The following is a 26340-nucleotide window of genomic DNA, read 5'->3' as shown; positions in this document are numbered from 1 at the left end:
CTCATATTCTAATTTAATAATTACTGAGAGAAGGAAAATTTCTGACAATAACAAGCATGCATGCCTTAAAACATAGGATGAGGTTGCTTTTATTTCAGACTTCCTCTCTTATTAACTATTCTCACTTCTGTCTTTTTCTTCTGCACTTTGCAGTTCGGAGATCATCTACACCCAAGCAGAAGTTAAAAGTTGGCTGTTACAGAATTCTGATAATTAATCTTTTGCAAATAATGAACATGACTATCAGAGAGAGACACTGCCTATTTAACAATCATTTGTAGCAAACTCAAGTTTCAAGAGATGTCAAACATTCTGCACAATTTTCCTATTTTGTCAAAAAAAAAGAATGTTTTTAAAATGAAATAACCTGGTAGGATAAGCCAATGTAGGAAGCAAGAGTTGACAAAGGTGAATAAAAAAAGTCCAAGATTTAAATAATCCAAACAGTCCAATATTTAAGTAAGATTTAAATAAGTCTGAACACAGCAACAGCTACTGATCAACTGAATATTTTGATCTCTCTAGGATCATGTTCCTATACTGACTTTGATTTTCAGTTGACTTAGATAATGGATATTTCTCCATAACCTCTGCCTGTGCAGGACCAGGTAGCTGGAATCATTAGACTTTGCTTTCTCCTGGATTTATAGAATAGAATTATTTATGTTGGAAAGGACCCTTAAAATCACTAAGTCCAACTATTAACCTAAAATTGCCAAGTCCACTGCTAAACCATGCCCTTAAGCAACATGTCTACATGCCTTCTAAATACCTCCAGGGACGATGACTCAACCATTTCCCTGGGAAGCTTGTTCCAATGCTTGATTTATACACCCTCTCCAACTAACACTGTTGCATGTGGCTGGAGAGTGAATCTGGGGAGGAAAGTAAGAATATGGTGGACACCAAGGCACTCCACCTCTCCCCAACCAGCTGACATTAAAAGCGTGCTTTCTTAAAGATCAGTAGCTTAAAACTTTCCTGCTTTCCAACTATTGTCTTGTCCCCAGACAATGCTTTTGTGAGCCTGATACCTCTGGGCTGGTCCATGATCTGCAAAGGTACAGATTTTCTAGACAGAATGTATTACTTTCACTGCCAGAGAAGAGATAGGTACAAGGATTAGTGAAGATTTTGAGCCCTCCATAGCTTGTGGACCACTGAGATGCAACTTACAGCAGTTACTGAGGATCGCACAAAATATTTAGTTTGTAGGCAATGCTTAATAGGCAAGGAAATATCCACATCCTTAGGCTATCCATCAGCGGACTCAGTTCAACACCTCCAAAAGTACTCCAATGCTAACAACAACGTGCTGTGTCACATACGAAGAGTTTCTGCTTCTAGGTTGTATATATGCATAAAAGTACTATATAGAGGGTGAAAATTATGGAAAAATACCTTATACAACAAAGGGAAATTATTTATACTTTCTCTTAAGCATTTTAGATATGCTTTAAGAAACTACAGGTTATGTTAAAATTAATGACTGTTGTTAAAGAGAGTATTTTACAATTTGTAATTTATAAATTAAGTTACTTATTTCCTACATGGGAAAATGTCACTCACAAACATCTCAGAATGAAACAACATCTAAAAAAAGACAGAATTGACATTAAAAATTAAGATTATTTTCTTTCAAAATAAAACATGCAGTAAAAAACAAATAAACAAACAAACAGAAAAACACCAAAACATTTTAATTCCCTAATACGGAAAAGACCAGACCTGCGCAGGACCTGTTTGCAACTCATATTGCAGCCTTTAAAACCTTGGTCTAGGAAAGAGGAGGCAATGCTGTTAAAATTTGTAGGCTGAGCCTATAAAACCATACTACAGTGAATATCCAACTGTGCAAAAAAAAAAACCGACCCAAACTCAAACCTAGGTTGTTTTCAAATTTCTCATGTATACAATGTAAGTGCAAAATATTCTGTGCTATTTGCTTAGACTTTTGGAATCCCCAAAAATCACGTATCTTGAATTATTTTTTAGTAATTATTTAGAGTGCCAGATATCCCATGAAAACCACTGCACTAATGACAGATTCTGTGATTATTTGCTACTTTTTCCAGTGGATACTATAAACTAGTATCTCTGGAAAACTGTTGACCTATGAGTGTATTTCCATTCTGAGTCACATTCTGATCTCAAATGAATGGCATGTGCAGTTCCACAACTGAATTCAGTGTTTGTTTTTCCTTACACTGAACTCCATAGTACAGAAAAGATGGTGCTTTATTAGAAGGAGTGACATTATTAAAAAAAAATATTTAAAACCATAAATTAATACTGGATGAAGTTTTATTCTTGGTGAGGTACAAATGCTGCAATTAATACTACACCCTCACAAAGTAACACTGACTTTAGGGGGATGCTGAGCATCTGTAAATGTTTGCGCAAGAGAATCTCCTTGAAGAATCAGGCTGTTGATTTCAGAGATCACAAATGCATTGCTTTGGCAAGACCAGAAGTAAAACTGCCTGAGATAGTAGATAAATGTGCTTGATGGCTGGCAATATTTGCAACAAGTGACTTTGATTAAGAAAGCTATGCATTACAATTCCAGCAGAAATTGTTGAGATTATACCAAAGCAAGGTTCTAAACCTAAATGTTAATTGCAAATTTAAATCAAAATCTAAGCCATAATTGGAAGCATAACAAAACATGCAAAGAGTAAGAACATGTGGTTAATAGCCACACATAGAACAGTGGGGCAAATAGTACACATGGTTTCAAATACCATTTAAGACAATCACTGAAAGTTGAATAATAACAGATTTGAAATCCAAAGGGTGAAATGCTAAATAACTTCAAAGCAGTTAGCTGTATTAGACTTTCCTCGTTCTTAATGGACCAATTTTTGAAAGTTCCTGTCTCCTTGCAAAGAGAGATCGCAGACCAGGTGTGACCATCACTTGGCATGGACAAGAAATTAAATCTTACTTTTTCCAAACCACAGAAACAGGTTTTTATGTTAGTCAAGCAGGAGGTCATATAAACTCTCTCTTGGGTCTGGGACTATACTCAGCATTTCCTGTCCATCCTCAGAAACAGGTGTTTAACTTCTTAAGATCCTTTGCCAACAGGGAGCCCACAACTGTCCCTATGTGTTTCCATCCAGAACTTCCATTATAGCTAGAATTTTTTCATCAAATATTCCAACAGAAATTTCTTGAATTGAATTAAGATGAATAATTAAGTAATTTATTATTCTACCAAAACCAAGGAACACTAACATCTGTCACTGTTTTCTTATTAACTCCCTTTCATATACTGAAAACCAACTATATTTTCCTTGTCTTTTCCACTGGACCTCTATCCAGATCTTTCTACTTTCCCTAGCCGAGTGAAGTTTCTTTACAACTTGTCATAGTAGTGGATGTCTTCTAAATTCTGCAGCTAATTGTGCTTTTGTTAAAGTGTGATGACCACTGCTGTAAATAAATCTTCACCTGAGGCATTGCCAATTTCAAATACTGTGGAATTCTACCTGTCTATTGATAAATGAAACCCTCTTGGGGAAAATAAAAATTATCATAGGGTTAGTTGGATGGGTGGATTTATTTTTCCTTCTTTTTTTCCCCATTAGCAATTGTTAATGTATATTCAGATTGTCATTCATAATTCCTTTTTGCCCATTAAACCAGACATTTCTCATCTAACTACTTGTGCAAATTTTCCAGTCTAGGCACAATATTTTGTGCTTTTATTTAATGCACTTGTCAAAATTCCAGACTATTTTCTCCAACTGGTGAAGATAATTTTGGACTGCAATCTGGAACTTGCCCCCTTCCATCAAGTGCCTGCCACCCTCCATATAGGTGTCAGCCACAAACCTGGTAGATGTACTCTCTCTTCTGTCAGGCACATTGCTAACGAAAATTTAGGCTAACAGCAAGCATGGAACAGACCCCTGCAGATCCTGACTTGTAGTGATCCTTTGTTTTGACAGGAAACCATCAGCAACTACTCTTAGTACAGTTATTCAGTCTGTTGTGCAAACAACTTTTAACAATTTCACCTGGACCATATTCCCCCACTTTATAAGGTTGTCACACAGAACTGTATCAACCCTTATTAAAGCCAAAATATATCACATCTATTTATTCCCTATTATCCATTAGACCAATTACCCTGTCAAAGGGGAAAATTAGATTGGTTTGACATGATTTGTTCTTGACAAATTCATGTTGGCTGTTTCTTATCATCTTATTATCCCCTAGGTGCCTACAAATTGATACTTTAATCATTTGTTCTAGATACCAAGCATAACCTTAATAGGATATAACTCCTCTGGTCCTGCTTCTTTCCCCATGAAAATGTAAACCATAATAAACTCCTTATCCTCCAAAATATCCTTCACTATTCTTTTACCAAAGCAGCACTTTTTGAATCGTGACAACTACAACAACTATGTATTGATTCAGCAGTACCTTTGCTTTAAAAAGATGGAGAAAAACAAGGTAAAAAAAAAAAAACATCAAGGACTCCATGATGAGCATTCAGTTCATGACTTTCAGGAGAATATTACTACTGTTGCTATTTACGTAAAACAATAATTTCTGGCTAACATATTCGGAAATATTTTTACAATGTATCATAACAGAATTCAAGTCCTGTGAGTACATAAAAACACTGGCCAACCTTTCTCTAAAGGGAAGCTGGATTATCACTCATCCATCTGCATCAAATGGGAAGGAAGAAAGAGAGAATCCCTCTGCAAGAATTGACCTTGTTAACAGACATTGTCACTACCTTAATCAAACGATGAAATTAGAAAAGAGAGCAAAGAAAGATCAAATAGCCAAGACAGGTGATCAAAAACTGAGGAAAATGTACTAAGCTCTATTTTTCGAAGCTATTGGGTTGTTTGGTGTGGTTTTGCGTTTGTGTGGTGGTTTTTTTTTTTTTGGCTGGGATGTGTGTGTATTTGTGATCACTCATGATCACTCATGTTAGCAGAGAATTTACTCCTACAACTAGCTGTAGGCACATGATTTGTCCTATTGAAGTCACGTGGACTTCATTTTACTGTGAGCTTTTAGCAGATGCTTAACGTTTTCTACAAGGCATGCATTTAACTGGTGCAATAGCTCTCAGCAGCTGCCAAAATCTACATGACAACTCGCATGCTTGCAGCTAAGCACATACTTAAATGCTTTGCCCTGTATTAGATGCACAATGTGAATGTAATATATAGATCTCTGTCAGTGTAAAAAAAAAAAAAAAAAAAAAAAGTCACTGCTTGAAACAGACTCCACAGAACCTACCTCTGCTTTTCTAATGTTTTTTCTCAGCATGGAGAGGCTTTGGTTACTTGCTCATTCCTCCCTTCCCTTGTATGAGAAGATTTATTTTAAAAAGAAATACTGAACACACAGCTGTCATGAAGATTTATAGATAACTCCTTTAGAAAGAAGCTAAACAATTTTAGACTATTGTACTGCCTTTTCTCATTTTTCTCTGAAATGCAATTTTGATACCGCGTAACCAGAAAAAAAGCTCTTCTGCTCCGAAAGAAATCTGTATGAAAGGGGATAAAATTCTGTGTTCTCTGCAAAAATGAAAAATCTCACAGACTAGCTTTATTGTAAACATTTTCATAATACTGTTGTGCAGTAGGCAAATGGAATTTCTGTTCATTACTCTCTGATAAATCCTATCTCCAGCATCTAAAAATAAATACACATTGTAGAACAGCCACAAAGCCCTAGGTTTCTGAACAGAAAGCTATTTATTGTTGTTATGGTTTTAAATCATGTTAGCAAAAATATGATGAGAATGAAAGGTAGGAATATCCAGTAAATGAAAACGTTTTCATAATAATAAGAGAAAAAATTACAATGTGTCTGCTTGCCATTCATATAGCAGAGTTATGAAAACATAATAGCTAATAGCTCTTTTTCTTCAAAGCATTCTTTCCTTTAAGTCTCAACATTAAATCTTTAGTTTAGCACATTTTTGCTTCAAAAATTGGTAGACATTCAGAATTATCCAAGCAACTGAGGAACTTAGTTCTACCTATTACCTTCACATTACAGAAAAGCATTTCCAAACTGCAGTGGAACTCTGATGACTTACTATTTCTTGAAAAGCTGCAGCAGAGTACCTTGTGATTTTCTGCAGTAATAATTATATGAATAGGAATGAGAAGTGACCATCATAACGATATCCAAAAATCTCTTTTCTATGGTAGGGAAAAGGAGGAGAGATATCATCCCAGGTAAATCACTGGGAAGCATTTGGATCATAATCGCTCCCTCAATCAGCAACACTGGGGTTGTTTTAAAAATAAGGTGAATATTTGAAGTGGAAAGTGAAAGATACTCAGCAAGAACATCTCCCCATTCAATAAAGTTAATGATACTGATCTACTTTGAGACAGAGGAGCATTGTAACAACCTTCTACTGAACAATGTTGGCAAACTAGAGTTCAAGCTTCTCATCTGAAAGTGTGAAGAGACAATTAAATATATGTTTAATGGCTTTTCTTCCAAGAGTTTGCTGTGAACAGTCTAAATGAATAGATTTCTTCTGAAAAAAGTTTTTTGGACATTGTAAGTGACTCTGAAAATGGCCACTGCTTCTTCCCCTTCTTTTCTTTGGAATTCTTTCTAAGAGCAGCAGAAAAGGAACAGAATGGGTGCACAGTAATCCTCTGAGTAAGAAGTATCAGTGTCCACTGCTATCTTGTTTGCTTCTGTGTAGAATTTTTATTTCAAGTATTTTATTCTGGGAAATGCCTAAGTCTTGTCAGCTGGAAAATTTTCTACTCTATGTATCAGTCTGAGTATTTGCCTATGACTAAGTCATTTTAATGTTGTATTCATCCTCTCTTTTGTCTGGATTGTTTTGCAGACTGACAAATGGTATACCCTCTTTGAAAGGGAATGTTTCACTTCGGTGTGTAACACTGAGGTGTTGTGTCTCCTGCAGCTACACACTGCGTATGATTCAGCGGGACACGCTTTTTCCTAAGACAAAGCTGAAAATTATGAGTGATGAGCTGGGCTACTCAGTCAGTACGATCCACTGTGGCCCAGAAGTCTCCATCACCCCCTCCCCACGATTGGCTCGGTATCCACACTCCTAATTCTAGCATCTGGCTTCTAAATGGAAGAGCCTAATCTGACTCTTCTATTTTTATCTGAGGGACACGACAGCTCCAGAGACTGTATTACCCTTCCTTGCACCACTGTTTGAGAATGTTGTCAGTGTTATAAGAAGACAGTGTCCATTCAGTCTCTGAGTTAGAAAACCTGGAGTCATCAGTAAAAGTAAGTACATGATGCTGACCGATCTGGATATTGTGACCGTGATTTGTTAAAATTATTTCTGAGGAATAAAAAGCTGAAGGGAATGAAGAGCTGCATTATTTTCATCCCTAGATGGCCAAACCTTAGAAGAAGTCTTCAAGGTTCAATTTAAGATTTTGACAAGTTCATGGCTTTGATAAATAATTGATAAACAAAAAATAAGTACGAACTGTACATAAATAGTGACCTACAAAGAGGCAGTAGCACACAAGAATTATTCCCCTTCTTCATATGACTAGCATGAGGAAGGAACCTTGTGGACATTTTTGGGTTAGACCACACTCTAAATTCAAACATTTTTGTTCTGACAGAAGTAACTCCCATATTTAAATTAGCAAACCAGGTAGTAACTGAAAGACATTTGCTAGGGGAAGATAAGTTTCCATCAGCGATGCCCATGTCAAGAAACTTCCTGGAGAGACTAGTATATCAGAAGACAATATAATGTACTATTTCAGGTTTTTTCTGCACGCGAAATGATCCTGAGAAGAAAATAAAGGAGTTAAATTCTGGGAGTTTTTCTGTGACAGAACAGGTATTCCTTGTCAAGGAGCATTTTCATTGGTGGAGAGTATGTAAGGTAGGAGCCAACTGACAAAAAAAAATCACCTACTTTTTTTTTTTTTTTTTAAGCTTGTGCTGCTAGAGCAGGAACATTACAATACAATTCTGGCTAGACAGAGATATTGTAAAGAGTAGAAAAAGGAAGGTAGATCCACAAGTACTATAAGTATATCTGAGTAACTTCTAACATTTAGTTAAATGTTAGCTAGCTGAAAAGGAAGGCAAACATAACCAGGGCTGGTGGAAGAATTAGGACACAGCAAATATTTCAGCCTTATTACCAGTCATAGATCAATCCATTTTCCTATTTACACTCTGTGCAGCACAACTGAAGCTGATGAGCTTGCAGAGATATATCCGCAGGGAAAATCTGGCCGGGTGTATAAACACAACCAAATAATTGTGTTTATTTGAAGCATCCTACAGCCGTTTCATCTGCTGAGCCACAAACTGAAATCACAACATTTCATTTAGGTTCAATTTATGCAAATTATGGCACATCCTAGAAGATAAGTACATATTTCTAATCTGATACAAAATGATCGACTTACATCAGAATTAAATCTCAGCTGGCAAATGTTGCATGATATGATTTGCTTTCTTCGATGAGGAAGAGGAACCCCAAATGTATGATTTATTACAGCTTTTTGAATTGGGTCCATCTGTAAAGAGAGAATAAAAAGAAAAATAAAACCTTTTGCTGTTTCACTGTATGCTATGTTATCTATAGTCCCAAAACGAATTCTGCATTATGCCATGCCATACCCCACACTACAGAAAACTATTATTTTTCTTTGAAAATAAATATTTATTCTTCAATCAGTTTTATAAAGAGGTAATACAGAAATGAATAAAGAGAAGTGTCATTAGCTGTTTTGAAGTATATACTCTTAGTTCAATTCTATACACACCAATCTCCCTTTGCTGAAGAAAGCTATAAGCTGTAAATGCTGAACAAGTTTCCTTATCAAAACACTACTTTATGTTTTTTATATCATAGAAAAGCTAGTTCACTAAATGAAAGATGAATATTTTAAATAAAATTACTAAGAAAAGGATCAATTGAAATGTGAAAGAATATTATATAGAAATAATTCCAGAATAACACACAATAGCCATTATTATGAAAAAAGTAATCATTTCCAGGAACAAATAAATTAATCTTTTCTATAAAACAACTTCTATGCAACCTATGAAAAATTCAAGTCCTCCAAAGATTATTTTCACAGCCATTTAGAAGAAACTATTTTGAATAAACCCTACTTTAAGGGAGAATTTTGACTTTCATGAGAAACATTAGTGTGAACTAACATCTACAAGAATGCTGACCTGGTAGTATCTGTAAGTCAGGGTCCCATTAAAAAAATGTACCATTTTGGCAGAGAATTTCACAAAAGCTACTCAAGATATTTTACATGGAGGACTCAAATCAACTTCTAATTCATTGATCAATTTATTTTTCCTCCACAAGAAGCATTTGAAACCTATTTTTAAAATCTCATAATAGCTTTACAGTAACTTGGTAAAGACACTGATAGTCTTAATTTTTAAACTGTATTGTTAAAAATTCACAGATATTCATGATGCAAATGCAACTAATTGTCTCTGATGATAACCAGTGTTCACACAGCATAATTTGTAGGTGTCTGAGAAACAAAAAACAAAAAAACAAACAACTTTTTCTATGCTTATGTTCCCATGATTCACTTTAATCTAATCTGTTAGTAAAGGGTTATTTGATAAATAAAGAATCAGAGCTTTTCCTTAGAGTAATCAATTATTCATGGAAACTGTAATGGTAGACAGTCGTGGCCTTTATTACAATGAATCCAGAACAGCTCACTACAGAAATTTCGCATCTCCAGACAGCTATTCAGTGTCAGATATGAAATAGGTCATTAAACTAATTCCTGTTGAAGAAAAATACAGCTTGGTTAAAAACCAAAACCAAACCAAACCAAACCAACAAACAAGAAAACACCAACAAGGAAAATGGCAGAGCTTTCTAGAAAGGTTTGGAAAAAATGCTCAGTTTAAACAACCTCTTCCATTTGAAGTGAAAGATCTCATACATTTGTGCAAACAGCAGCATGAAAGAACACCAAACCCATCTAGAATCTAGGGATACCACCTTCACATAACCCCAGAATAACAATAATGGCTAAGATCAGAGTATATTAAGCTCTGAAATACTAGAGCATGTTGTGTAAGACTTTCTGTGGTGATCAAACCATGTGCTAGGGGCACTGTTTTTAATAACATGATCTTGAAAAAACCCATGGTCCAAAAATACTATTGTACAGACCAGAAAGAACAGCACCCTATAGGAAAGTAAATAGACAGTAGCATCTTTTTTTTCAACTGTTCTACTACCCAATAGATGGCTTCTTATGCCAGCAGAACTAATAGACCTGCATTTTGCAACTTTTTTTTCAACACTAAACCATAATTTGTTCTTATTGGACACTAATTCATTGCTGCTGAATTTCGGATAAATTTATGGAGAAATGTTCCTTTTGCCTTTTATGGAGAAATGTTCCTTTCATCACTGCAGGCCTAAAATACTTACAGAAACCTCAGACTCAAATATATGAATAAGTCAGTACATGGTAACAAGAAATTGTGCTTTTTTTTTTTTAGAATTGAGAAAAATCAGGAATGTGTGGAATAGTTGGTCTATTTTGTATCTAATTTATTTTGGTCTCACGAAAAAATGTGGTTTCCTTCCTAATCACTCCACAGATTTTCTCCTGTTTATCTGCTTATACAGAAATCCATCTGCACACTACCCTCACTCTTTCTAAAGAAGCAGACTTCTAGATATACAGTTACATGGCCTTATTGTGAACTGGATGATTTGTGTTTGTGGCTCTAAATGAAGAAGTGCTCTGGATAGCCTCCAAGTTGATAAAGAAAAGCTGATTCAAAGTAAGAATCCCTTCCCTGCCAATTGCTCTTTGATACTGCAAAGAATTAAACTTCGAAACTTATCCCACAGTTCTAACAAAGCTGAGGCAGAACGCTGGAGTGGCATTTGACATTATTTTTTCCTGGAGATTTCAGTTGGGAAATACCACTGATCCATAAATTTGAAATAAATACCCAAAAGCACCATGTAAGCCGCCAGAAGTTTTATGCAGGAAATTTGAGAGAGGTAACAGGATGCCAAGGTGCTGCATGATAAGCACTCAGATCTCACAGACACTGGAAGACAGAGAGAAGCCCTGCTGAGAGTCAGAGGAACAAAGAGAGACAGCTGATTGCCAGAAAATAGAGAGCAAGGATTGCAGGGAAGTATAAAGAGGGAAATAATATCATGTAGCTGAGACAATCAGCAAGTGGTGAGATACTTAACAGAATCTCCAAGCACTTCTACACTCACTGAATGTTACTAATTAAAATATAAATCGTATTTCAACTTACATAAATGGTACTTGCTTTCAAAATAAAAGTATCATGATAAACTTCGATAAAGTCTGCTTTTTACTCATTACTAGTGCTATATTACAATCACTGCGTTTTATTTTATTTTTTAGATTCAAATGATTTAATTTACTCTTATTTATAGTGAAGGACAGAGAGGCTTGCAATTCACATGACAGATTATGATTCAGCTGTCAAAGCTGTGCAGGAGAGCAAGCTTTGAAAGAGATTTACTTCCTTTCCCCAACTTATTTGCACTGCAAGATACAACACAAAAAGGGCAAGCTGCCCTGTGTTTGAATTGTTCTCTATCTTTTGTTTTTCTACTATCCAGCACTAGATATCTCTTACTATGTAGCACAAGTTGTGCCATGCTTTTCCTTGCAGTCAGTCCAGGGACAACTCAAGTTTCACAGCAAATCACAAGGTGACTGCTAGTTTGGGCTATGAAGATAAATACAAAAGGTTTCATTTTTAATTAATTTCATTTTTTGTATTCAATATATAAATGCAGAGCAATAATGTATTTTTCATTTGTCCAAGTTGAAATTTGTGGAAAATTTACTTTCTTTGATCAAATACTGTACTCTCTTCCCAAGATCTTCAAGGTTCGCCATAATTCAGCAAAATCCAGGCTTAAACAAAGGTCATGGCAGAAGTTGGCCTCTTACTCCATTTTCCTAGCTTTCACCTTACTACTCTTGTTTGGTTTTGCTTGCTTGTTTCAAATCCAACCTTGTCAGACCAATGTCCTTAGCTGTGTTCTTCTTTGTTCTGCTTACCACAGAGCATGGAAGAGCTCTTTATTTTGTGGACCACAGATGAAAGGAGTAGTTGTTGCATGGACTTTTCTGGATGAAATGTCTACCAAAAAATCACCAAGAACTTGACCCAGCGGATCCCATGTTATCCTACCTGCCCGAGCAACTTTTCCAGAATCACCATAGCTGCTTTCCTTGCAGGCCTTATGTAGCCAAGTCTCCATCTCATTAAATTTCATTAAATATCTGCAGAAGGCAGAACCCCAGCTGGTAAAATTTACCTACAGAGAAATCTGATGCTTTGGAAATGTAAATTTTACATAATTTCACAAATACTTCCTAAGTGTTTTTTGGTTTTGTTTTGTTTTGGGTTGGGGTTTTTTTTTGTGTGAAGGGTTTTTAGTCCTTTCTATGTGACTTCTTATCCTAGCGGTGTAAGAGTATGCCTAAGTTGAAAACAACAACAACAAACCAGCACAGCAAAGGAAAGCATGCCAATTTGATCCATAAAGGCTCAAACCACAAAACTCCAACAGAGCTTTTTTTATTTTATTTTATTTTTTAATTGTGTATTAAAGCCAAACGGCATGACATGAGCAGTTCAAATACTTAAAGTTGTATAATGGACAACTAATGGAACTTCACTATCATCTATAAACAAAAGCATCCAGGTCAAAGGATGAAGCAAATGCGGAAGCCCAGAGCCTGTTCTGAAGGTATTGCAGTCCTAAAACAAATGAATAAGTAAGAAAGGATTTTTACTTCAAAGTCAAAGAAATTAGCTGCAAAAGATTGACACAAATCGCTATGGTCCTCTACAAAGTGAGCAGAAAAACACATCAGGTCATTGAACACATTGAAGCTCTCAAGAAAAAAAATTGCTGTGGATCATTTTAGTGGTAATTTACATAAAAATTACCCACCAAAAGACTGACCTCCGTTTCTTGATAGGTAAGTGAATTCAGTGATACAGCTATCAACCCCTCTCAGATCTCCTTAAAATCCAGATGGTAACACAATGCAACTTTGAATGAAAATAACATTAAAAGGACTGATATTCCGAGTATGGTTTCTTACTGTAGGTCTCTATTCCTACAAACATAATTTTTGCACTTACAATTAAGCAAGTAAAACAAGCACATTGTAATATTATTATACTTGCAGGCAACGTATTCATATTTGCACATGTGGGTTGAGACCTATACGATGATCTTAATTGTAAAATTGATAAGAAATAAAAATAACTCAGTGGGCATTTCTTTCCTTCATTTGCTTACATTCCAATAAATGGTGGAACTAATAAGAGCATTGGAAACAGTGTAAATCCTGTACCAACCACATTCACAAGGCCTTACAAGCAAAAAGAACAAAATATTGTCATATCCTCTACAGTTTATACTTACTGATAAACTTAATCAATTTTTAAAACTGCATAATGGATGCAGTTTTAATGCCAAACAGTTCAAACGTAAGTACCTACTGCATTATAATTGTAACATATCAATAGAAACACAAAAGAGCAGTTACTAAATCTATAGGAAAGCTCCTCAATCATATAAAACCACTGTCACTTACAACTGGGAGACTTTTTGAACCAGAAATCTTCTCAGGGCATAATTTGACTATTTCCATTTGAGAACTGAACACTTCCTCTCCAATCTCATTAGCACCAAGAATTTACAATCATACCCCCTGAAATCGTGCTGGTCAATTGTACAGATGCAGGAATATTATGTTATTACTTATGCAGAAACTGATGTTTTGGAGAACTGCTGGACAGTCAGCCCTGTGTTACCTGTATAGCGTGCCCATATTACGGACACTGTTCAGCTGAATGGTAGCTCCTTCCTATCCAGGACATACTTGGCATCTACTGCAGCTGCACATTCAAGCTGGACAATGTACAACAGGTCTAAAACTTCCAGGAAGCATTGGATCTATTAGGTGTCACACACTGCAATTCATTTCTGTGCATCCATAACCATCTCAAACCTCTTGAAAGTATTTATTAACTGTCTATGTTAAAAAAAAAAAAAATCTGTGCAGCATATGTAGTAGGTCTGATGCTTTCCAGAAGTGTCAGACCTATAACTTAAAATCTACCTGACACATTCTTAATATACTGGTGTCCAGGTCAGAAACAGGTCAACAGAACAGTTCAACAAGAGCTCAGTGATTTGATTCTTGATATATTTGACATTCTGTATTTCCATAAGAAAGGGCTAGCATTCCTTTTTTTTTTTTTTTAACATCACGTTAATCTGTGAATAAGAATCTTATAAACTAACCAAAGAACACAATTCAAAAGGAGTGATGGGAAGAGCTTAGTAAGCATAATTAAACACAAAAAAAGAGAATGTTCAACAATATTATGGTTTCATGGGCAAGCAGAAAAATATGATGTCAAATGGTTAAAATACATGTTCTAGATGTGCTACCATGCATGGCTCATCCTATTACAGCTAATTTATTCAGTATTACCCTAGTAATTATGGTGAATAGTTATGCAGTGAGTTGAACTCATCATTACACATCTTTACTAAGTGTCTATCATTTCTGCTGTTATCAATGAAATAGGGTAGAACTAACCTGATGCTTTTCATTTAGATAAAATAGAAATATTACTTAACATAGTTAAATATAAAATAATTCATATGAAATGCCTGCAACAACTACAATAATGTGCAATGTTTCCAGAGGAATTACTTTTCTTTAGAAAAGTGGTATCTATCAAAAAGAAAAATGTAATGACTTCCCAAACAATGTAACTGGTTTATGTAACCCAAATGGTACTTCAGAATGAATTCCCAAAGTAAACTATTTATTATCTTGTTGAAATCTTGTAAGAGTGTAAGTATTTAAGGATCAATCAGTTTTGGGTTTGGTTTTTCTTTGGGGGGGTGTGTGGTTTTGTTTGTTTGGTTGGTTTTGTTTTTGTTTTGTTTTTTAGTAGAGCTATTTAATTGTAGCAGTTGTCACCTTTTTTAGGTAACTCCAGTATTTCTCTCTTGCTTTATTTTTTGTTATTTTTTTCTTGCAGATTTTGCTATTTGGCAATGAGATGCTGAGGCAGCAGCAATATTTCTGGCAAACTGCTTCAATATACAGAAACCAGTTCGAGCAAAAGGATTTGCATTCACAGTGGCATTGCACAGAAATAGTGTAACCACATACAGATTATGCAAATCCTTATACTCTGTTTGTCTAATAATGGTTGTCAGTCAAAAGACAAGAATTTGCATATGCTAAGGCTAGTGAGAAATAATCACACACTGATTATGCTAATCAAACACGCTAAACAACATGTGAAGGACTGTCAAACTGGAACAAATCTGTGTGTGTATGTGTACGTATGCTAAATACAGAAACACACAGTGCTAGAAGAACATTAAGGTTGCAGAGCAAGCCCTTAAAAACATGAAATGTCTATAAGCCTTAATTTAACACCTTTATTAATTTACATTTTTGAAATATGTTCACAAATTTTTCCTGAAAGATTATGGCTTTGTTCTGTTCAGAAGATGGACAATGTTCACTTAATGAGCAACTGTTCAATGTTGTGTTTTGTCCAAGCAGTTCAATGAATAGACCAAGACCTCATTTACTGGATAAAGATGAAACCTCACTCCCAATGGGGATTATCAGCCTATTCATTGGCTCTCCTGAAGGCTTCATTGACACAGGACACAAGTACTTCACAAGTATAATTAACTTATTTTCAAAACTTCTTTGTTAGACAAAAGATGGTATTTTCTCAAAAATGAAGAGCAAAAGTCTACACTAGTTCCAGTTACCCAGTTTAATATACTTAAAAGTACTTAGTATTATATTACCTTTCACACCTTCACCACAGTTTCTGACTTCTTCAGGTTCATCTGTGAAGGTGCTGTACAGACTAAACACAGCCTTACAGCTGCAAGTTGGACTCACAATCCACAAAGTTGTCTGAGAAAAGTTTCGCTTGGGTGACTTGCCTCGAATCTCTCAGAACAACTCTCCAGGGTGGTATTCAACTGGGTTCCTGGGATGAGATGGCCCTTTCTTTTTCTTATCTCATTCAATACATGTTTTCGAGTTTCTTCAACAAATAGAGGAAGAATACCACAGATAATAATCTTCTGAATTACAAAACCATGATTGTTCCCCAGTGCTGATCCAAAGGACACACAGAATTCTACCAGACCCAGAAGATTCCTCCAAAGCAGAGAACGTGAAAAGCAACCAGTGTGGCATGTTTGTCACATTGCTCAGTTATCCAGCGGACAATGATCAATACAACAATTGCAGCATAAGAACAGACTAAAATGAAACAGACCACCTTGAAAGTGGGAGAATTGCTCACTCCACTTCTAGCAGGCATTACCAAAGTGGTGGGGAAAGAAGGGATGGCTTGTTTCTTTTTAGCTGCTCACTTAAATCAGCAGTGGCAGATGGTAAAAATATGATTAAACCCCAATTACTTAAAACAAAAAGATAAATGTTATACTCTCTCTAAAGATATCTCTGAAAATACCAATAAAGATAAAACCCTAAAGTTCACAAATGCCATTTGTATCCTCAGCTTCATCCAAAACCAAAATAAAAATAAGCTCATAAGAAAAAGAATGCATTAAAAAAAGCTAAGGGCATTTTCATGTTTTGTGCTTAAGCAAAGAGCTTGGAACAAAAGGATGGCAGGCATAATGAGGGTTACACAACAAATTCCCAATAGCATCATTCATATGTGAATGAATTTCAGAAAACTGGACCAAATGTTACAATTGGTATTTAATAATAGTGAGTCTTTCTAATCACAACAACAATAAAAGCAGGATGTGTGCCAGACACAGAATTGGCTGAGAGGCACTTGATTCACTCTTTCAAGTGAATTGCTCACAGGTATGAGAGTCCAAAGTGGTCTGTACAATCTACTACATGTTTTTCAGAGATGTGACTGTGTTTAAAGAGTGGGAAAATAATTCTGCAATGTAACTTTCTTGATAATGCTGCTATACCTTTTTTAGCCTATTTTAAAATTTCTTAATTACCATGTTTATTCTGGTGACTCCAAAGGAAGCATTAAGAACTAAAGTGTACAGTATGCTTAGAATGTTTAAAAATATATATTCTTATCTGAAAAAGTCCAATGGATGCTTCAGACATTATTAAAATACTCTATGAATCTATACTTCTATAACATTTCAACACATTTCAAAACCTGCCTTAGTGAGTTAAGATTTAACACTAGAAGTTATTACAACTCTTAAGCCACATTTGCAAAACCAGAGAATGAGACTACAAGGGACCCTAAGACATCATTTAATCCATACCTCACATCATGAAAGGAAAAAAAAAAAAAAATTTAATGGGACAAAATATTTTTATCCTGGATTTTGGCTAGGGCTGTGTGTGTGAGGAAATACTTTCATGAAGCAAAGGGTAAAATGCTGCAGCTGAATCTAGGAGAGACAGAAATTTTTCAGATTCTCATTTTATAACCCTTTCAGAGTAAAACACTTCAGCGTTTTAGTTGAAACATTTACCAAAGCTGCTCTGCTTGTTTAGCCACTAATTCTCTGACAACCTTTACAACTGAGTAATTAGAAAATTATTGAATTTCTCTCATGGTTCTTAAATGGGTGTCTGTCTACCTTCAAAATTTGGTAGACGCATTTCACTTCAGGTGCAACTGTAGTCATTTGCAAGTATAATTACTTGACCACAGCTTTCTCCCCCCACACTCCTGCTTTTGTTGGGTTTTTTTAGGTCAGCACTGAGAAAAAGCACATAAAACACCTCCATTCCTTTCTCTCAGAGGAAGTTTTCTACTGTCCTTCTCAAGAAAATTCAAGGATATAAAACTATGTGACTAACTGTCAACATATTGCCTCACATCCTGAGACTCAAGACAATTTTATTTAAATTAATTTCATCACCAGCAGTAAACACAGAATAATAATGTTCCCCAGACTGTTCACATATGGGAACTGAAGTGCTATATTTTGCACATGCCGCTGAATATATCCTTTTAACAGGAAATGGTTAAGTATCAGGGTAAACAATGTGCACAGCTATATTCATAGCCCTCATACAGATCACTAAGAGCATTATATCTCCTTGAATGCAAAAAAATATTTTAACTTTGCTCAGCTGATAGATTATGATCCATAGGAGGAGTCATTAACCTGCTTTCTACTTCCATAATATTATTAGCTCTAAAACTTGCCTGAATTTTTGAACCAGGATAAGACTTTGTGTTCAGGAAACTCACTTGCACTGAGAGAGAAATATGGAATTAGAAAATGGAAAAAAAATGTAGTGAATTCTCTTGATACAGTTTGAGAGCTTACATAATAATAGAAATGTACCTTGCTGTGCTTAGTAACTATGTACACATAAACATTAGAATTGTGTACGAAGCTGAGCAAGATCCCAGAAATAATAAATAGGTAGTCAGAATGTGGCTTGCATTTTGATAAGTATTTGTAACTGCAAAATTAAGATCAACCTGGTTTCTGCTTCAGACTCTTTAGGATGGTGAAAACAGGAAAAGACAGAAAATAAATTAATTTAGAACAAATGGAAATTATTAAACTACTAACCCAACTCCCCAGAAGTTGAGATGTGTCACATTTTCTTCATGGTACAAACCCCAGATTATATTCATTTTGATGAAAAGAACACAGGTACCTGCACTGGGTATCCACATTGCAGTACTGTACTTTTTGAGTAATTCTCTACAGATTGCCACTGAGGTTCATTCCAAGTGTCCTGTCAGTCTTAGTGACTGAACCATTAGTGTAATCCTGCATGCACTGAACAGCTGTGGAGAATAGTTATGGATCATTCACTACGTGAAGTGCTTTAATCCCTTCCTATCCATCTCTGAAATGTGATACATTAAATAATTCTCAGTGTGTTTTTTATGTCATTGGGAAGAAGATGAAAAGTTAACAGTGTACATTTCCATGCAATTTCATCTTTGAAGTTTTATCTCAATGATATGTCAAAATTAAAATTTAGAAAAAGTATTGCCAGGTAACTACCATTCTGACCCTGACTTCTGAGCTTTTTGTAGCTCAAACCAGAACTAAATGAAACACAGGAAGGAAAAAACCTCATGTGGTTACTTGCGTGCATACAGAAATACTAGCCCAGAAGTTCAAGGTATCTCTAAACAGCCTTAAAACAGCAATCTCCAGTCCTTCCAAGAGTCCACTACCACAAGTGCATAGTAATATATATACAAAGCCAAAAATGTGGAGTTATTTTTCTGTTGTACAGGAACGTTATGAGAAGAAGGAATTCAGTCGCTTCTTTACCATCCTGGCAGATTGTGACATGGTTTCTTTCTATAGTAGGGTTTGGCTTGGACCTAGTTCACTTTTTCTCTTGAATTCTCTGATTGTTTAATGTTACTTCATGTTGATTTTGTCTCTCCATGATTTTAGGTCAAGCAAACTCAAACTGTATGCCCTTATCCTAAGTCAGCTGCAACTATATTGGTGATGTATAGACACTGAGCTACTGCCAGCAAGTGGCCTTGAGAAATCTTCCATCTCCTCAGCTGACCCCCAGCCAGAAGGGCAGTATCAGTCAACATTCAGTGAAACCACGGTGCCCTTGAGTATTCTGAATTAATCAGGTTGAGAAGGATTTCATGTATATTATGAACTTAAACACAATAGGAAGTCTCATTTGAGTATTTCACAGTGTTTTACAAAGACCACTTACAGGCAGGTAATTAACATATGAAAACTGAGCTGTACTAAAACTTTTGGCAAATCCACTTGTTCCCATTCACAGCCTTTTGCCTTCGCACTAGACAGCACAGGCACAATTGATTTAAAATCATCTATTTCTAGAGTACCTCACACAAGTACCTATGGCTGTGAAAACAGGAAATTTTATTGACTGTGAACTGTCTAGTTACTGCCAGCAAGTCAAGTATCTAAAGACATCTGCACTGCTAGCATATTTTCAGTACAAAAACTCCACAATGTATAAACAGCCCAGCTCTTGCTATTTTTAAGGATTCAGTTTTTATGTATAATTTGATGCCTATGGATACCGTATGGTTGCATTGTCTTTTATAGTAAAAGCTTTGCCCTGTAGAGATCTACAATATGCAGTAGGTAAGAAGGACCTGATAAGATGGCAGCAACTAATGAAAGAATCCTGAAAAAACAAGGAAGACACTACAAGTGAAGCGCAAATCCCAGAGAGTTTGCTTCTGACTTCTTAGATAACTTCAGGACTCTCAGCCCTAAGACTGCTTTTATCTTCTACCCATTTAATTATCTGTGATTATAAAAATAACATCACCCATGAAAACAGCATTCCTCCTGCTACTATAAAGCTCTTCTAGCTTTATACTGAAATGATATTAGAGATTAACCCTATCCACCAGGACTTATTCCTACTTATCTTGACACCCTGATGGAACAAGTTCAAACCAAGACTTGACCTTGGCTCTCAGCTTTGACAATTATGTCCAGATTTTAATACTTATGTAACTGTACACATTCATGTGCCAGGATTAATCATTAATGACCAGGATCTTTGTGACACATTTAAAAGGCCAGGAAATATTATCCCCATCCTACAGATGGGAACTGAGACTAAGTAACAGTTCAAGGTCACCGTGAAGGCTTCTGCCGGAATGCAGAATTGAACTCACCTCTTCCTCTACCAACCTCTTCCTCCTAGCTCAGAGCGTAACCTTGGTCAACCCCTCAACACACTTCATGTGGCTCTGGTTCTTGTTTCGTCTTTCAAGTAAATGCTGTTAGTTTCCCTTTCAGATTTATGATTATTGAAATGGCATTACCATTACTAACTGCAACTGGAAGTCTAACACTTTAAGTAGCATGATGCACTAATCAGCATGGGGATTTGTCACATCAGTTTTATATTGATAAAAGAACACTACACGGAAGGCACACTATCAGTGTAGGTTTACAAGGCTTTTTCCTGATCAAAACCAAATTAAAACAAGCCAAAAACATGGCAAAAGCCTTTAAGATGCCACGCAGATCAGATTTCCCGACAATATTAATCATTAAACTTGCTATTTCCTGGCTGCTCTGTGGAAGACCAGCACCTCATCAGATCTGTTCCTGTCTGCAGGTGGTATCTGAATTTGTAGTTTAGTTTGGCCCAACACAGTGTTTGTCAGACTTACAACCAGGGCATTCATGAAGACTGCAATGTGAAAATCACAATGACATCTTCTGGCAGTAAGCTTCACCTCCGTGGAGCCTCCACAGAAGTCAGACACAGACTACACGTGCTTTCCTTAATACTCTGAGCAGAATGATCACTTTGCTAATGATGGTCAATTACTATGCAAATATCCAGTAATTGCACCAGTCAAAAGGAGGAAAACATGTTACAAAAGGCAGTTAGAAAGCCCAAGAAACCCCAAACAAAATAAAACCTAAAAAAAGTGAAGTAAAAGAAGAAATAAGAAATTACTAGTACAAAGTATGAGTTAATTATTAAGAAAGGGAGAAAAACTGGTTCCCAGTCTAAATTTTCAAAACCTATGTTGTTTGCAATCATGTAAATATAAAAGAGCATAGCTACAACTTTAAACTGGCACATTGCAAGACCTCTGTTTCTATAATTATGCTTTTGCTGTCTAAGATTAATCAGAGTAGTTAATGATGCAAAAAATTACATTTATAATCCAGTCTGAATACAGCTGTACTGCAAGCTAAGATCTAAGTGCCATTAAGGTAAATGGAATTAATGGGCTGTCCCTGGCAATCTTTATATCTATCAGTTCCTAATTAACATTCCTCTGCAAAGAATAATTTATGGGGAAAAATACATACAGAAGCAATAATGTTAAAACTTGCAACATGCTGCAGTCACAGGATAGTCATGCAGCTGTAACAGACAATGTGTTGTGCTTATTTCAAAAGAGAACAAGAAAGTGCCAACTGGCACCGCAACCCGTAAAATCTTTTATGTTAAGTCATTTATTTTATACAGCAGGAAATTATTCCTACCAAGGATGAACTTTTGTGGGAAATGTCTACTTCAGCTAATAATGGAAGGACAAAACAGCAGCAGCAATAAAAACCTGGTAGTTAAATTATCTACTAAGAAAAAAGAACATTGTGTGTTATCGTTGTAGATAATGTAGCACATTTGCTGCTACCAACATATGACTCACGACTTGATTACTGATTTTATGCATTCAGTACTTGCATTAGTTTGGAAAGTGTTCCTGCCCAACCTTTACCACAATTGTAATTTGGCTTTCTTCTGGTTTTGACTTTATGACATACAACACACTGTAAAATTCTTTTAGGGTCCTTTTTGAAATCCTCCTTACCTTCTTGCCTGTGAACCTATGAACTATCACATCACATACCAGGAACTAATAGTAGAGAATAAATCTTAAAATGAACACCAGAGCTTCCCTTTTCTGGGCATATGATATGGCTCACTTCTTTTTGGAAAACAGAAGAAAACAAACAAACAAACAAACAAAAAAGGAAGAAAAAAAACCTACACAAAAAACCTCACCAAACCCCTCAAAACACCCACCCACACCCTCAAAAAAACCCTTATGAACAGACACAGACATACATGAGTTGCAGCATGAATCAAAGTCACATGGTGAGTTGCATCTGAAAAAGTTAGTGGTTTTAAACCAGTATCAAGAAATTCTGGTTTAATTACAACATGAGAACAAAACCGTTAATCATTCTGAACTTATACATACAACAAACCAGCTTAGAACTAATCCTTTGAATGACTGATAACAGTATTACTCGAAGTAAACATCATAGAATTAGGATGACTTTAATCATAGGCCCTGACCAAAAATGGTATATAACATGTTATATTACTACCAAAAATAGTAATAATAATATTACTGGTATTTATATAAGCAGGATTCATTAAATAATAATACAATTTCCTACATTTCATACTTATTCCATGTGCCAGTCACAATGAATTTTATATTTATAATATATACATGACGACTGACACTAATCACAATTTAATGTCTTCCAATTAAAGTTGTAAAGCAACATTTAGGATACTTTCACATTTTTTCTAACTTAGTAAGATTCCAGCGATAAAAGAAATTCCCAACTTTAGAACTGACATGAACAGCTATTTTGCACACACTATGGATAATTAACAGATAAGATTTTTAATTAACTCACAAAGACTTAGCATAATTCACCACATAGGGGAAAAAAGCCCCTGACCACTTGAGAAAATTAATTATACTGCTATAAAAATATGTTGTACACTGGTAAGGGTTCCATTCTAGTGCTATAGGAATAAGCACTAAATATTCTAACATGCTATATTGTGAACATCATCTCCTGCCTTTGTCACTCCACCTGTCAGGACTGTAGAATTTTAAGCACTAGGACAGGAAGTTGGTTAGAAATTAATACTGATGTACAAATGTTGATAAGTTTGCAGAGAAAAGAAGGAAGGATATATAAACCCAGTATCAAAAAAATACAACAGACCTAGTAAATTTGCTGCTTTGAGACCACAAAAAGAAACACATAATTTCATTTTTCTGAGGGAATTGAATGAGATAACAGATAAACCCTCTCAGGATGGATCTGACTGCAATGCAGTAAATGCTAAAGTAGGTGTCCAATATTTTCATTATACACTATAGTGCATTTGCAATATAAATAAAAATACCACATACCATTTCTATTCAAATCAATACTTTCTGAAAAATTATTTTAAATGCTTCTGATTCCAAAGCATATTCAGGTTTGTTTGGTTGGTTTTGTTTGTTTGGTTTTGTTTTGTAAAAAAAAAAAAAAAAGAAAAAAGAAAAACACATTTTAGAGCTTTTCTCTGGTGCTCTCTATGCCGGTGCATCAGACATGTTATTGCAAGGCCTAGCAGTGCTTCGATACTGAAGGTTTTGGCACGCTTCCCCACTGTAACTTCTCCATTTAGGAATGATATGCTTTTCCTCTGAACTTTGGAGAAAGGAAAAGAAGTTGTTTTCTAGAGAGGGCTTTTATTGACCTAAAATCAAAAGCAAATGAAAATACCATGTAAAGGTAACTTCAAACAGCATGTTAAAATAAATTTTTTTGTAATGTAAAAGAAAGATAAGTAAGACAATTACATGATAAAACGGTTCAATTTCTGGTTATTTGCTTTTAACAATGAGCATTATGTTAGCAAGAGAGCTGGACTGACCATTCTGCACAGTGGTTCTGCCTTTTAGTCATCTATAACGTAATGCGCTAGTTTACCAGAAGCGTCTGGGTAGCAGGTCATTGTGCATACTTTCGGTGTGCAAATTCATGCTTAAATGCTTTGAAAAATTATGGTCTAATATCCATACTGGAATCACAGCCATATAACATTCTATCCTTTGGTGCTTTATCTGAATGCTGTCTCTTACACAGAACTCTACCAAGATCTGGGCAGGGTGGTATAGATGCTATAGTGTGTTCCATGTGAAAAGCTAGTTTTTAGGCAGTTAATATCCTAAAAGCCATCTTCATCATTCTTACTTATCATCTGTTTGTTACCACATTGTTCTGCTTAAGAATACCCACTATTCCTTTTATCTAGTTTGCAAGACACTTTTCAACCATTGTGAAAGCATTTCAAGCATTTTCAAAGGTTTCACAGACCCACAAATGTTGTCATAAATATATAATTTTTAAACTTATTAATCTTAAGTATGGTGTTACCAATATGCATAATATACTGCAATTGACTGCCATTTTACAGCTAACCCACATTTGTCAACATAAGCAAAGTTCATTGCATGATGGTACAAAAAAAATATAGATGTAATTGCAGAAGCTGCAACATTCCATTAATTCTGATTTCATAATTCAGTAAAGAATCTGCTGAATAAAAAATTTAATTATATCACGCCAATAACTCAAGGTTGTAGAAGCTCAGCACTGAAACAGATGGGTGCAAAGGCTCCCTTGTGTCAACAAGCCCAACAAAGTTCTACAAGGGAAGCAGTCCCTCAGGTGATGTAAAAGAGGTTTAATTTCAGAACTATTACTTATCCACTCATCCAACTTTGCCTCATTTGTTCCTGTTACAGAACCAGGGAAGCTGTTTATGTTATGAAGCTTCTCCTGTAAGTTTGCCTCTATGAAAAGCGCATTAAAGTATTTACACAATATATGTCAATAGCCAATGCAGTAGCACAAGGGTATGTCTGTGACCTGTTCTTCTAGGCTCTTAGGAAGCAATTTTCACAGGAGACAACACTCCCCCAGTTTCCTGCAACTCCCTCTACCTGAGGCCTGCTACAATACCCACCTTTCTCACACACTGTCTGAGGACAGTTACAACTACCATTCACCATAAATACATCTCTGAGGTGACAAGCACCTTGCTTTGCACTTTTCTCTGGGTGGATGCCAAAGGCTCAACAGAAGAAATAGAATCTCATTGCTTGCAATTGCTGTTATACTACGCCTGTAGGAGTTTACCATCTCTACAAAGTGCTTTCAGTTGTCCATGACTGAAGCTCATAAAGAGGCCTTAAACAGTCCCTCACAGGCAGAGGGACACCTTTTGCCAATAGGTGAACAAATTAAAGAGAATGGTTAAGCCTACCCAAGGTCTGAAGATTTGGCTTTTAGATTTAGCTCAGTGTTCTTGGAGAACTAAGGAACACCTAAACCTGACCCAGGAGAAACGACTTTTCTTCTTACACTTTCCCAGTCAATGTGTCTAAGTATTTGCTCTCAGTTCACTCACTTTTTCTCACTAGGCATGAATTTTTAATGTCTTAAATATTATTTTGCTCTTAGACTCTGTGCTGCAAAATATGAGCTTGCTAACTGAGATGGCAACAGGAACATCAATATATTCTGATGACAAGCTCATAATTTTTTCTGCAAGGAGCCTCAATATATTTTCTAGAGATAAGATGTATATCCTTCATTGTTTTCTTCAATACCTGTTCGTCCCTTGAAGCCCTGTTTGATTTCATTATTGAGCCAGAATAATACCAAGCAGGTAATCTTATGCAAATATAATATTCATACAAAATAACATAGCTTGGCCACAGCCATGTACAAAAACACTTGTTCCAAAGCATTCGTGATTGATTTCTGGTGGTGCCTTTTCTTCTTCCTCCTCTTTTTTTAAGCATTTTTTTTCATAAACACAGAATAGTTCCTAACTATGTTTAAGTGACAACAGATCACACTTAATTTTTTAATGCTGCTGTATCAGTGAAGGGTTACTTAGAAGGAAGCAGCAACAACATACTGTCCACTGAGTTTAAAATTTGTTTTAAACA

The 26340-nt window shown here is 35.7% G+C and overlaps 1 protein-coding gene across 1 annotated transcript in view; it reads right to left on the bottom strand.

Moving 5' to 3' along the window:
* ZNF385D (zinc finger protein 385D) overlaps positions 1–26340 on the bottom strand; it is a gene marked incomplete at its 5' end in the record, with an annotated part of 125963 nt that overhangs the window by 79808 nt on the left and 19815 nt on the right. Inside the window, one exon of the mRNA XM_010156979.1 lies at positions 8436–8546. Within this exon, the coding sequence (XP_010155281.1) occupies positions 8436–8546 (111 nt within the window). The remainder of the gene's footprint in view (positions 1–8435; positions 8547–26340) is intronic.

The sequence above is a fragment of the Eurypyga helias genome, unplaced genomic scaffold (assembly GCF_000690775.1).
Source record: "Eurypyga helias isolate BGI_N326 unplaced genomic scaffold, ASM69077v1 scaffold5088, whole genome shotgun sequence".
Lineage (NCBI taxonomy): Eukaryota > Metazoa > Chordata > Aves > Eurypygiformes > Eurypygidae > Eurypyga > Eurypyga helias.
This window is presented reverse-complemented; position numbering and strand designations above follow the sequence as displayed.